General features: G+C 36.8%; 1 protein-coding gene across 2 annotated transcripts in view; it reads left to right on the top strand.

The window, feature by feature from the left end:
* Positions 1-15,056, top strand: part of SUPT3H (SPT3 homolog, SAGA and STAGA complex component) — a 283,468-nt gene that overhangs the window by 221,814 nt on the left and 46,598 nt on the right. For both annotated transcript variants that reach the window (XM_075144901.1, XM_075144900.1), the window contains exons 7-11: positions 1,106-1,181; positions 3,909-4,021; positions 4,635-4,742; positions 5,207-5,395; positions 7,619-7,729. In XM_075144901.1, the coding sequence (XP_075001002.1) occupies positions 1,106-1,181; positions 3,909-4,021; positions 4,635-4,742; positions 5,207-5,395; positions 7,619-7,729 (597 nt within the window). The remainder of the gene's footprint in view (positions 1-1,105; positions 1,182-3,908; positions 4,022-4,634; positions 4,743-5,206; positions 5,396-7,618; positions 7,730-15,056) is intronic.

The following is a 15,056-nucleotide window of genomic DNA, read 5'->3' as shown; positions in this document are numbered from 1 at the left end:
TATTCATTGAGTTATTGTTTGGAAGATAGTTATATTCCTTTCCTTGACATTTAAGACAATCTACTTTCCTTGTTTAAGAGACTTGAGTAAGCTGTCTGCTTCTGAAGAGGATAATTGTTCTCTTTAATCTAACGACTGCTTCCTGCCTCCGATACGTGAAGAATTTAATCTCTTTTAGAAACCAGATCCCTGCCTTGTGAAAATCAACCCTGCTCTGTTGAAGTAAACAGAACTCAAACACGTGCTCAAACCTAACCATGAACTTCAGTGCTGCTTCAGCCACCATTCAGTTATGGCATAGTATATGTCTGGAGGGGAGGGTGTGTGGAACGTTTATGGTTTCGTACCTTGACTTTTTTGAGATATAATCTTTTGGTTTACACTGGACTCTGCAATACATTCTCAAATCCAGTAGTGATCATTTTAAGCTGTTTTTCTTGAATGAACTCTATTTCAGCCTAATTGCCTTTCTTCTCCTGTAGGTATTCAGAAGTATAAAAAATCAAGCATCGATTGACAGTGAACAAAAAAAATGAAACAGGCACATTTACCACTTAGTTATTCAGTATATTGAATATCTGTGTGGGAAGGGGCACTGCAATGCTCCTCTCTGTCTGGTACATCCTCAATGTTATGGAATTTATTCATTTCACTATTACTAATGCTCCCATTTTAAAAGCACACAGATTCAGTTCTGCTCAGTGCAGAACACGTTGGCCTCGGTCCAGGAGAATGTTTTACTTGTCTGGTCATCTGTAAACACGTAGTCAGACTACTCATGTTCTTCAATTTTTAAAAATGCACCTCGGTCAGGGCCAGAGGGCTCAGCACCTTTCCTAACACAGCCCTCGTCACTGTCGTAGGTGAGCGGTGTGCAAGCAGATTTTTAAAATAAGAATTGACACGCTCCTCTCGGTAATTTAACTCATGAGACTAATAACCAATCTGTGGTTTATATTTCTGCATCTTAACTTGTTCAATGCATGTTTTATTTGGGGGGGTTACTTCAAGGTTATGGCAGGGTCGCTTTGCTGCTATAATTTCTGTTGTGGAATGCAGTTCTTGTTGGAATAAGGTACATCATGTACTTCTACTCTTTTGTCAGAGAGCAGAAAGACAAACACGAATGATGGACTCGGTCCAGTATGCAGAATTTTGTGAAAGTCGGCAATTGAGTTTTTGTAAGTATTATAATGGCTGCACTGTATTAAGATGTTTGATTATTATTTCACGTAATAGAGAACACAGCAGAACCTCATGGTTTTTTAAAGCACTTTTGTTTCATCCGCAATAATAAAACTTTAAATTCTTTGTCCACATAACTCCTGGGAACAGTTAATTTAGTATAGTTTCAGGCTGTCAGGCAGAGTATTTTATTTGAATATTTACCAAGCTTTCTATATGCTCAAATACCGTGCTGGTGGAGACGACGGCAAAGATAGAACTGGTAAAGAGTTAATGGATTAAAACACTCGTGCTTGCCTGAAGTCTGTCATGGTGTTGTTATAGTCAGCATATTAGTAAAGTTTCATGGTTGCAGGTTTTTCGGAATGCATCTAAAATTAGAGAAGAGCAGCAAGTTTTGCTTTTATTTCCCTATCCGCAGAGACACAAAGAACTTACTAAAGAGTCTTTTCTATTTTAAGCCGTAAGCTCCTGCTGTGGAATTTATTCAACATTAGCCAAATTCATCAGTATACGCCATTCCAACACTAATAACATGATGACAGAATTAGGGCTTTACTAGCACTGAAAACCAACTTACTAGAAGTACTTGTGGGCCACAACTATAATGAGCTGTAAATTAATGGGCTTGATCATGTAGCAAAACATCATTACAGAAGCGGTTAAGCGATGACTAAGGTTTTAGGTCAAATGTCAGAGAAAGTGAGGTGAAGGAGCCAGTAAAAATCATGACAAAACAGCACATGATCCTACAACACAGACTTGAACACAATGGTGTCTTTAAATGAGAGACCTTATCTTGTTCTTCCTTTTAAATTCAAAGAAAGAGTGACTCACTTATGGCAAATAAATGACACATTTGAAATACTGTTCTGTATCAGCAAATGTCAGCAAATGTAGGAAAACACGTTTTGTAAGCATTTCTTTTCCTAATTCAATATGTTTTGTAAGCTTAGTTATAATTTGGCATCACACATCTGTGAGCCATTAGATAAATGATACTTCAGATTAGGGTGACTTCAGCAAATGAGAGGTTTGTGATAAAGTCATCTTTAAAACCCCAAAATTATCATCTGGAGACAGAACAAATAGAAATCCTAAATTTGCAAAATAAAATTGAATATTGCTGACCGGGGGATTGTGATCTATAAAAAAGTCTCAACGGTATTTTCACAGTGTTTTTAAATGACCATGTCTATACAGTTCTTTTCACTGACTTTTAACGTCATTAAAGAATAAGAGAATTACAGTGCTTAGAAAATAGTAGCAAGAGAAACTCATGCACAAATCCAATTACATAATATGAACTCAACTAGATAGCACATACTAAAGGCCATGCAGAGCATTTGTTCAAAACTAGCACAAAGGCTATTTTCTTATATTTTGGTAAAAATTGAATGTATTGCTATGTTTAAAGTAGTAAACCCTTTTTACTGTAATATAAATCCATGAAAACTGTGTCACAAGAGAATAAACCTGGAAAGGACTTCAAGCAGCCTGTTCTAACAATATATATTCATAATTCATGTATTTCTGTGCAGTTTTAAAGACAAGCGAAAGAAAAGGTCCATCAAAGATCAAGTACTACATGATAACAAATTTAAATTCTAGGGAACATTTTGTTCCCGCTATCACCTTCACACTTTTTGTCTGTCTGTTTTTTTTTTCCCCTCACCAATTCCTGTGCAGCTTTTTCATTCCCTCCTTAAAAATAACCATTATTTACACTTGTTTTCAGTTTAATAGTGGACTTCCCTTTAGCTTTTTAGTCCTCGTTGAAGACTGTCTTTGAAAGAGCTGGTTCAAATGATTCTTCCACCTTGCATTTACTTATTTTGGTTGTCCTGTCTTCACAAACAGCCCTCATTGAGATCTCTATATTACTAACTTCTTTCTGTCCAAGTCTCCACAGCTTTCTGTGATCAGCTTGTCCACCACTGACCTAAGTAAGATTGTCAGTTTTTTGGGTCTCCTGTGAATTTCCACGATGCTTTTTCAGTTCCACCTTGGTATCTCTCGTTCCTCTTTTTGCTCCTTCAGCAAATATCATGTTTCTTTGTCCCATATTTTTCTCTGTACTTTCTCCTAAGTGATCTCATCCATTAGCACTATGAAGTTCTCATATGAATGTTGATCATTTGCAGATCACCGCCTATCCGTATTTCTTTATATCCAAAGCACATTTTAAAAACACTCATCTACAAATCATTTTGGCCAGCGTGTCAGCACCTAATCCCTGCATGGTTAACACAAGGACTTCCTAGTTCTTCTCTCCTTCTTCATTCGTCTTGCTGTTGTTAACACAATTATATAAGTTTATCTGGGCCCAGATTTGTGTTGATTTCTTCTAGTGGTTTCTCTCATTCATCAAAGATGCGATGCAATCATATTATTTCTTTTACAATAATATATTCAAAATCAGGTTTGTCCCATCTATGGTCTTCTGAGGCAGACCCTTCCTTGTTCTGAAATCTCCTGTATGATTGATTAACTGTGTGTTTTTCTCTTTACTCCATGCTGCTTATGGGTCTCCAAAATGTTGTGTATGAAAGAACAGTCTTTTCCCCACTAATTTAATTTTGATAATTCCTTCCTTGGCCAATCAAATCACATTCACACTCCTTGTTTCACATTTGCAGTATTTTCTGTAGCCAGAAAAAATGCATTATTTTGGCCTACCTGTTGTTAACTTCTCCTTTTCCCCTTGTGATTTTGATTGACAGCAAAGAAAGCATCCAAGTTTCGTGACTGGTTGGATTGTAGCAGTATGGAAATAAAGCCAAATGCAGTTGCAATGGAGATTTTGGCATATTTGGCGTATGAGACTGTGGCACAGGTAAGGGAGTATACTCTACTGATTGAATTCTAACTAAACAAAATTAATTAGTACTTGGGTGTACTTCAGCCTCAGGTGACTGTGTTGTAAGCCCCTTCAGTCACTATTTCCGCTAACCAAACTGACTGGATTCCTGCCTGTCTTTCAATTTACTGTATGACAGATGCGTACTATACCGTATTCGTCCATCTGATACACAAATAGAAAAGTTTTACAATGGTTACAGAGGAGAGTGGAGTCCAGCATGAACTTCATTTAAAGTCCAAACTGAAACCACATACTTTGCTATGTGACCTTTGGCAGTGCACCGAGGCTCATTCAACCCCATTGCACAATTGGATTAAAAAGCAGGATTTCCTGGAAAACCAAATGTTACCTTAGTGCCAAGCTGAGCCCTCTTGGGTAGATAGATTACTCCCTATATTTACAGAAGTGGAAAAGAAAGGTTCCTTAGGCTGAAATATCTCTGAATGATTTTGTTTTCGACTGAGAAACACTAAGAATAATCTGCCTCAACCCACAACTCCTATCTCTCTTCATTGTTACAATGGCATTTGTAGTAAGTACCATGTCAGTAAACCTACCTGTTTATCGGCTGGTTTTGCCCCTCCAGTTGGTGGACTTGGCCCTTTTGGTTAAGCAGGACATGGCTCCCAAAGCTGGTGACCCATTCAGTCATGCCATATCTGCCACCTTCATACAGTATCACAACTCTACTGAGGTAAATCTTGCTTTTTCACATATTAATGCATTTTATGTTTTACTTTTACATGTATTCGGTAGTTTGTTGCTTTCAAAGTAGCTGTTACTGAATCTGGTATTGATATAGACTTCTGTTATGGAGTTTATGAACATTGAAGTTATGGATTTAGATGGAAAGACATTAAATTATAGCTCCAAATGTTAAATTCTTAGCAGCATCTTTATATTTAAATGTAAATCCTCTTTTCTTGGGTGGAAATTCCTTCTCTCTGTATTGAAGGCTCGCTTTATTGCAGATTTGGAGATTAAAGTTGTCAACAGCGGCAAGTGCAGTAAGTGCTGTTACAGATATTATAGTAACCTCTAGAATGAGCAAATTTAATTCTGTATTCCATCTCTTCTAACAGTAAATCTAAGAAGGCAATTTTTTTTTTTTTTTGTGATTTGATTATGTAATGGCTGTTTGACATCTTGCTTTTATAGCCACATCTCTTAGGGCAATCTACAAGTGTGAAGACCAGTCTTGACTCTCCTGAAAACACACCACCTCCTACACCCACACCCCCGGCATCAGCAGGACAGCAACATCTTGGGAAAACCCCATCAGGAGCTCTGGGGAATGGTGGAATTGGACAGGACTCTACCAAATCCAAACAAAGGAAAAGAAAAAAGGTATTTGGAAAAAAAAAGAAGAAGAAACCAAAACATCTTCAGGAAATAACATGTCTCTTTTTAAATATTAATTTTAACCTATATCACATGTTAACTACCGATGTTTTTGTAGGGCCAAATGTGTGGTTTGGTGTTCTGTCAGAACTAGGTTAAAGCTTCCAGTAATGCCTGCAAAATGAATTTTGTTGCAGTAACAACTGCTGCTTCTAAGATTAGCTGCTCCTCTACGGCCAAAGCAGTAGACACCATCCCAAATAACCATCCCCTTCTCGTACGGTGGCAGCTAGCGCAGGTTTTGAGGGTCAAAGCGTAAGCAAAGTAGGCAAAGAGGTGGCTGTGATTTTCCTGCTCCCAGCAGCCTTAGGCGACTGCCTTCTTTGCCTATAACAGCTTTACCTGGCCTGCTTTATTTTTATGCCAGTTGGTTGCATTCAATCTAAATATTTGTTTACTTTGCATAAATTATGGATGTCTCATATTCAGAGTGTGAAATGTAAGTATTACAATTCCTGTTCTTGATCCTTGGTATTCTATCTTAAAACCGCAAGAGAACTAGATTTGATTAAATAAACTGGATAGGAAGCACTCTGTTAGTCACTTAGGGCTTTTTTGAAAAAATGTGATGGCAGTACTCATTTTGCAGCAAAGCAATCGAGTGACTTGTGATTTTCTCATGTGTGTTATTATTCTCCTACAGCAAATACTCATTTTTCACAGAGTTTAACCAGTGATTTTTACAATGACAGATAGAAAAAGATGTATTTTCTCCTTCTAGTGTCATCAGTGCTATAGATACTCTAATACATTCAACTTTCTCTCTTCCCTTACTATATTCCATTTAGAAAGCCTTTAGTGAATCCTAAAAACCTCTCTGAAGACTTTTGCTTTTTCCTCTTCCTTTTTATCTTACATTTGATTATGTTTTGTTTCTGTGACTGATTTCCAGTATAGTTCCTAGGAACAAGAAGTTAGCTGGAGATGTAGTTTTTGATACATTATATTTCACTAGTTTTGTGAGTTTATTTTAAATTTCTAGTGTTTGACCTAATGCCTTTTTAAATAATTCTGTTCTAAAAAGTGCACCGTTTTAATGAAATGTTCCCATGACTTATCCAATTTGGTTAGATATATACTGGATATAACTGAGGCATTGAGACAAACGAGTTAACTTCATGAAGAATGTTATTCTTAGCCCATGAAGGCCCAGTCCAGCTGAAAATATTTGAGTTTCACATTCCCTTTATGAACGTCAATCAGCAAGGGAAGAATCTGCCATCATATTATGAATAATTCTGTGTGTACACACACAGGCTCCAGTGGACGCAGCACTCTTGAAAATAAAACATTTTGTAAAAAATATCCCAAATTTGAAAGCATTAGTATATAGTTGTAAGTGTATGAGGGTACTGTGTATGCGTGTACATTAAATTTCAGTGTATAATTTAAGTTTTTGTCATTCTTAGTATATTCACTAATATAGTTTTCATGAATTTATTACCAAGCAGCCATCATTCTGATAAGTCTTCCGAATTCTGGCAAGCAGCTGTGTCTAGATGGAGCCTTAAGGAGAAAAGAGTAACTTTTTCTTTTAAAATCCTGGGGATATTTTTGTAAAATCAATCGACCAGTAGCAGTGAATTCTTATTTTTCTGATTTAGGGTCCTTAATTCAAAAAGTCATTTGAAATTTGAAAACATTCCAATTTGAGGTAATTAAAATATTTTTGCATCCCTCTAACACCATTATGTCACATGTTTCATCTTCAAATTTCAATCTGATATTACTCAATGGCGATTTTGGTGTCAAATTGCTTTCCACTTTGGGTACTTGTTCAATATTTTCCCCACCCCTTGACATCATAATGAGAGCCTGAAATGTTTTAAAAATAGTTTCTGTGGTTATTGCAGTATGACTTATATGACCCTTTCATTTTAGTTTGAACATTTTCTGCTCTTTTCAATTGCAACATACAGCAGCACTAGGTGAAAGATTTAAGAGGACAAATATGGTGTTCTTTGGGTCTCTTAAGCAAAGTTCATGTAAAAGTCCTCTTTGATTTGTTAATAGCTTTTTTTCTCTAATGTAGTGTGTGGCAGCAATGATGTGTATCCTCAGGAAAAAAAAATTGGTTCATTTTATAAAGGTTTATTTTCATACTTTATGCACTGTAGGTCTGTTGTGTGTTTTTGATTTAGTAACAATTTATGTGTTTTTCTGTTGCAGAGCACTGCAGCCTGTGGTATAGAGGCTCAAAGCGATGCCATCCAGCCCAGCCACATCAGAGAGGCCATTCGACGCTATGGCCACAAAATTGGCCCCCTTTCCCCATTCACAGTACGTAATAACAGAGTTATAAAAAGTTATATTTATAATCTTAAAGAACTTTGATTTTCAAGTGGTCAAATGAAGAAGCTTTGGAATTGTTGAGAGCAATTTGTGGTGACTGTAATTTTCTTTATAAAAGTGGCATAATTCTCTAGGGAAATAAAACTTAGTAATTTCTGTCTCTTTTTGGAAAGACAAAAAAGTTTTTTTTTCTTTTAAATATTATTTTCTTTCAATTACAAATTATGCTTTTTTGTTAGTGCTTGAATTTTCTGTTTTTGCAAAGTTTAGGTTTACAGTTATTTTAAATTATATGTATTCCAATATGGTGAGGAGCACTTTATATTCTAAAATTAGTTGTGTGTCAGATACTGCTCCTATTGGAAGTTGAACTCTCAAGTGACACATTTATGGTTGGAGAAAGAAGAGAATGGTTTCTTTAGACAACTTTGAACCTCCACTAAAATGTAATAGAACTGAGCTTGTGGTAAAACGCTGATGGGTTATGAGGTTTTGCCATCATTTTTTCTATGCAAATTGCAAATCCATTGTTCAGAGCAGCCAAACGAATTCTTTATTTAATTTTCTCAGCTGATAAAAATGTGAAAGTAGTCTGTCTCCAATGTCATAAATTGGGGTAATTTTCTTCTGATCTGCTGTTCTATGTGGCGTATATCCTTGCTTACCTCAGAATATCTACATTTAGGAAAGAATGAATGTCAAAGAAATCATTATAGAAAAAAAACCCCACCAAACTAGATCTGAGCTCCTAAAAATCAGAAAAAAAAATTCCATTTTTGGAGAGATTTTAGGAAAGGAAAATTATTCTGAATTTGGAGGAAATTCATCTACATAAAAATGATATAGACGTATATGAGGACCATAAATATCAAGGAAATAGTGGGACTTGACCTCAGAAGCAAGGAACAGGAAAAAATAAGACTAAATGAGTATGTGAAGTTATAATTTTCCTAGTGTCAAAACTAATCAATGTTTTTATAAACGGCAGTAAATGTTTGGTTTATTAATGATAATTGATACATATTTGCAATTAATTATCTTTACATAATTTTACCTCTCTCTTTTGCCACTCACAAATTCTAGATTAATATCATGTAAAGCGTAGGACAGAATTTCTAGTCCAAAATAGAGAAGTGGCTTTAGCAGAAGTTTGCTAAGAGATGTAGCTAAGAACATGGCAATAGCTTCTGAAAGCAGAGAATATATTTAATTTTATTATAAAAAAGTAAAGAGCTCACATAAACAATTACAGCGAGGTAAGTCTTCCTTCCCTGACCCTCACTAAAAATGGTTTGGTTAATTATTAACCAAAGTTTGAAATTTCTCTGCAACCACAAGACACAATAAAATATTTTGTTTTTTTTTTAATGTTGTGCAATCTTGTGAACTTCCCAAACAGTATAACTGACTGAACGATTTAATTTGTAGACATCACCTACTGTCAACGTGGTTGATGAGATGGAAGATCTTGTTCCCTCTAAACAAGCCAAGAAAGAGAGAGGGAATCTTGGGTCGTCTTCTAAATGCATACAGATATTGTAGAGCTGCAAGACGATTCCTTTTTTTAATGAGAAAGTTCAGGAAAAGCATTTTGAGAGATACTGTAGAGTATGCATTTAGGTCTGCCAATCTGCCCACTTTTCTTGTCAGTGCCCTCATTGGCAGTTTTGAGATGAACATTGCTATCACAGTTGTCCACAATGAAAGTACCCCAAACTTCCTGTAAGTTCCTTACAGGTGCAGAAAGCATGAAGGTAGATAGGTGCTTCCTTTGACCCTATCTTTTTGTATTGAAGACTCTCACACCGTTGTATTAAAAATATTATCTCTAGGCATTTTGAACAGTACTGCGGCCACACTTCTTTTGAATGACTTCTGCTTTCTCCTATTGCCACTGCCTTCACAATAGTTTCTTTGTGTATTTACGTGACCTCCTAGGATGACAGAACCAGGAGGAAAGGTGGCTTTACTCAATTTGCTTCTTGTGATTCTGTGCTGACACTTTAAAAACTGCAGAGAGAGAAATATTGAATGAGTATCTGTCACGAGAGTCAGTGAAGTCATGCTTTCAGCTGTTTCCGCCCTTAAAACTAACCTAAAGGTCATGTAGAGGAGTTAGGAACATACGTTTGCACATCATCTCTTTCATTTCTCTTAAGCCTGTTGATCATTCTTCCACATCAGATCTGATTTATAGTCAATAGGTGCCCTTACAGAGACTGCTGTAGGTCAGGAGGAAGGATTTTTCTGCATGTCTAGGTATTTTACACTAAGTTTTCTGATGGCAGTTTACCATTCACGTTAACAGTCCTACTACAGAAGCAAGGAAAAGAATGAGTATAGCTCACTGAAGAAACAACCATTTTTGTGAGCTATATATGTTTGATTCAGTCCCTAAAATGTATAGATTAGACTGAACTTTAAGTAAAAGACATAGTTCTACATTCTTACAACAGCAACAAGAAAAAAGTGCAAGTCTGCTAATGCTAAAATGCTATATTACTCCAGTATAAATTTATGCTACTTGTACAGGAAGAATGTAGAGTCAGTCCTAGAAACCTAACTGTGTACATAACTATCCCAAATAACATGATGTGTTAGGAATATGCAGGAAATCTCATACCGGGAATAACAGGCAAAATATGTTCTCCAAAGTATTCAACAACAGTTTTTTGAAAACAAGAGCATATTACTGCTCTTGAGTGCTGACCATTGAGAAAAGATTGGGGAAAGAAAAAGGAATCACTTTAAATGCTTTCCTGTCTTCCAAAGTAATATTACATGAACTTTAGCACAGTACAGTTACTGGGATTTAATAAATTATTTTAATTTTGTAGACCTATGCTATTCTGAAATTTTCTTGGATATGTGACTTTTGAGCAGTAAGGAGGATTTACAGAAGAATTTCACCCTTGCTGTAAATTAGTAAGAAATAATGGACAGCTCTGGACTATTTTTTCATTTTAAATAATTTCCATATCATTCCAGCCAATCATACAAGGCAGAGAGCAAACATTTTCTGGAGTTGTTTTTTGGCTTTTTGCCATGCTGCCTAGTCTAAGGGATTCAGTAGTCTCCTTGAAATTCACTGTGTATCATTTTTAATGTTCATGATTTAACAACATTGGTTTTTGAAAGACTTTATCATCTGTACAAATGGTTTGAGTTTAATTCAGCAGTACATCTAGAGAAATGAATAAAAATCTGGACCTGCAAAGTATCTGATAATATTTCCCCACTTAAAATTGCAAGATACTATAAAATCAATGTTCTCTGTATGAAAAATCCCATGCAGATGATTGCATTTTAAACCAAAACCAGACAAAAAAATTCTAACTTCCCTTGATATTAAAATACAGATTTTATTAATTCCCTTCTTTCTTTTTTTTTTTCTCCCTGCGTTTGTTTTTAATCTTCTTTTTTTTTTTTCACCTTCTTATCGTTTCTCACCTCTGGTGAGCCAGGACTTCTCAGTTCTTAGACTACAGCTAATTTCTGTACTGTCTGGAAGCAGTAGTGGCAAGATCCATACATAATTGCAGAGACAGATGAAGGTATAGATATTTGACCAGATTGCCAGCTGGGAAACCATCCTTGTTTTCTTCAGATTCAACATCACACTCCAAAAATTTGAAAACCCCCTACCTTCCTTCTCCTCCGTGGGGTTACAGGAAGGGATCTGCCTTGCTTTAAGGCTTGATTAACGTGCTTTTCAGTGATGACTCATTCATATTTGACCCAGGTACTTGCCCGTGCACACCTAAAGCTAACTCTTCAGAAAGGCCTCTGTGTTTGAATCACTCGCCATGGAGACTGTGATGTATGAGGCCTTGATTCTGCTCAGCTGAATAAAATTTACTTGTTTCCTTGGCACAGTTCACAAGAGGATATGAACTGATAGGAGGATCGTCTTCTGGTCTTGTATTTATCCTACCACTACCACCTCCATTGTGGTGTGGGTTGTTTGGCTTTTCCTCAGACCGCTTTTCCATTCCTCAAGGTGGTTGAGAGTGGAACAACCAGGTACACCAGATCAGAGGACTGTGCGAACCTTACACAGATAGGTATTTGCTCTAATCTTGTCTTAGTAGTAAAGTGGTGTTTTTATCAGGAAGCTTCCATGTATGGGAGGCTGTCTTTGGGATGGATGCATTCAATATGAGGTTCACCCATAGGCAGACTGAGTTCTTCCCTGAGCACCATCAGTCATGGTCTCATATTGAAGCTTGATGTTGGAGGAGACAGAGTGAGTGGATGTCATAGGTTGGTTCCATACCAGGAATTTCCAAAGTCAACCTTTCCATTTTAGATGTAAACAAGAAAGCAGTAGTTCATATCCAGGATCCCTCTCAGATATGTTTCTCTGGTGAAACTGTCTGATGTATATCTTGGCTTATGTTCCAGGTCCTCAGGTGGGATTCAGGACGACAAGTTATCTCAGTTTTCCATATGCCATCTCACAGCGTGGGCACCAGGTTGTTCTCAGTGTTAGAGTTCTCATCGCTTAGCTCCATTTCTTACACACTGGTGCTCCAAAGGATTAAAAGAAGTTAGTTTAGTTTTCTCTACTCATTTGACTAACCTTTTTCATTCCTCAAGCCTGTCTTTTTAAAAAGGTGAAAGACTTTCCATGAATAACGTTTTGGTGCAATGAGTGGCTGTCTTTCCACATCACCCATCCTTGTGTAGGATAACAGATGACTGTTACATTTCGTTCTTCTAGTTAGAAAACTCATTCCCTAGCTGTTTTGGTTCAAATACTAACTTTCTGAATACTGCAGGCCCTTGACAACTGCCAGTCTTGGCATTGATCCGTAAAAATATCCCTTCTAGTGGCTTCAAAGAGATCAGGGGAGGGTTTAGATCCTTCTGATACAGTTTTTCCCCCAGACACCATAGAGAATAGCTCAAACTTCTGTCTAACGTTATATCAAGGTTTTGCACTACCTAGAAAGTAAACATAGCCTATGTCAAATAGTTCCTCTTACTGAGATCTGAAGAAATGGCCATACCTGGTTAGGTGTGCTTGTATGTCTGGGGAGAGAATTGTGTCATTAGAGTCATGCACTGTGTGAATATGCATGGAAGTAAGCCCTTGAAGAAGGAGAGGTTAATTTTCTGTAATGATTTGCATATATTTTGGTTGTATATTTTCCCATCTGCCCATCTTTTCTCAGTTTTTTCAGACTCTCAGGGGGAGAGAAACAAAGGGCTTTTGTGACGCTTTAGCAATGCAAAAACAAAACCAATTATGGCTAAGAATCCACTTGACTGGGAATTGTAATGGCTTCTCGGTACTTCTCGGTACAGGAAGGAGCTATTCCTGAATACACCAAGAGTAATTTTGTACTCAGCATCCAGTGTTTAACTGGGTATCAATGTAAGATCACACTTACTGCATTATGTCCTGGTATGCTTTGCTTCCTTCTCTGAATAGGTTTCCCAGAAGAATCGAGGTGTGTTTCCTAAATGCAGTGGGCCAGTGACTGTTTAGCCCAGAACCAGTTATGTCACTATCTGAGAATTAACGTAAACTGTTCTAAGTGAATAAATAAATATTTCAAGACTGTTAGGTAACTATTAGTTTTGTTAGAATGGATGTTTTTTTACAGAAAAAGAGATACTGAGTATTTTCAAGCATTAAACCAATTATAGAGGTGAACAGCAGTAGTAGCAATAATAATTGCCATGACACTTGGATTTTTATAACACCTTTGTTATGGACATCGCAAACTGCAAACTTTTTGCTGGTAACATCCATTGAAACGTTCTCTTAATGTTAATGGGGTAATATCTGACATGCTAGGTCTGGCAATTTTCTCTGAAAGAATTGCAGTGTGTTGTATCTTATTGACACCAGAATGAGGGACAAGAGAAAGGGAAGAGCAGAAACAAAGCAAAATTTCTTTGAATATGCATCCCAGGATGCTTACTGACTGTGAGAAACATACATAATTCCTCATAGAACCTGTGGCTCGAGGACTTGCATGCCAGCTGGTGGGTCATGCTGACTGATTCTGATAGTGAGGAAACCAAAGCACATTATGGATAATGGTTGTTCTCTGACTCCAGGCTTCTGCATATATAAAAAGGAATTCGGAGCTTGTGCCCAATGTAGGGATTCCACAATTTCTAGGTTCTCCAACTTGAAGTCCAGGATATTAATCATAGAATCATAGAAAGGTTTGGGTTGGTAGGGACCTTTAAAGATCATCTAATCCAACCTTCCTACCATGGGCAGGGACAGCTTCCACTAGATCAGGTTGCTCAAAGCCCCATCCAACCTGACCTTGAACACTTCCAGGGATGAGACATCCACAACTTCTTTGGGCAACCTGTTCCAGTGTCTCACCATCCTCATCCTGATAGGACTCCTGCCAGCTTCATTCTTTCAGCTTTGCGAAAGAGTTGATCTAGGTTGACCTATATTCAAATGTTCAAAATGATTTTGCATTCCGCTGCAGTTTGAGACATACATGCTAGAACCCCGGTATTGCTGAATTGTACTAACATGATTCATGTTTTATTTTTGGTTTCACTGAATCTTGCTGGTTTGACTGGTTGAACCTTGATGGAACTGAGATGAATCTCATCAGATGCAAACATACTTTCTTTCCAAAATGACTAGATTTCTGAAGGAAATCATGTGAAGAACTTCTATTTTGTAGAACACTGCAAAATACTAGCGTTACTTCTAAAATGGAAAACCTGAATGTAAGTACAGGTATCTTTTGCTACTGAATAACTCAGTCCCATACATAGAATTTAGATTTTATTTCTGTTTAAGAAGCAAATCTAGGAGAATATTTTATAAAAAAAAAAAAACATACTCTTTTGGGACTATTCTCTTGAGATGGTTAATATCTATTTGTAAAGCATGAACAGTGATATTTTCTGAAATCTTTCCCTTTTTTGCTGTTTCATCATGATTGTCCCTCTCTTCCATCTGATTTGGTGATAAGTGTTCCTAATAAGGCAGTTCTGGAAGAAGAGTTAAGCTGTGTAATTTATTCTTTAGCAGCATTTGATGGATGTTGGTTTGGACAAAAAGAGCACTTTGGAAGTTTTATAATCATATGGTAAATGAGAACTAACATTAAACTAGTGAAAATGATCCGTTTGCATTTATTTTGACCTTAATAGCTATGTCAAAATGACTAACATAATTAGAGCATTTAGGTTTTGTCTCGAAGTGCAAGCCACAATGGAAAGCAGCAAGTGTACTGTAGATTCTTCTGCATTGTATCATGTCTAAGGTAGTCTAGACATACATTTTATCCATATATTCTCTACTAACAGTATTGGGTGGTACTCA

Source organism: Calonectris borealis, chromosome 3 (assembly GCF_964195595.1).
Source record: "Calonectris borealis chromosome 3, bCalBor7.hap1.2, whole genome shotgun sequence".
Classification (NCBI taxonomy): domain Eukaryota; kingdom Metazoa; phylum Chordata; class Aves; order Procellariiformes; family Procellariidae; genus Calonectris; species Calonectris borealis.
This window is presented reverse-complemented; position numbering and strand designations above follow the sequence as displayed.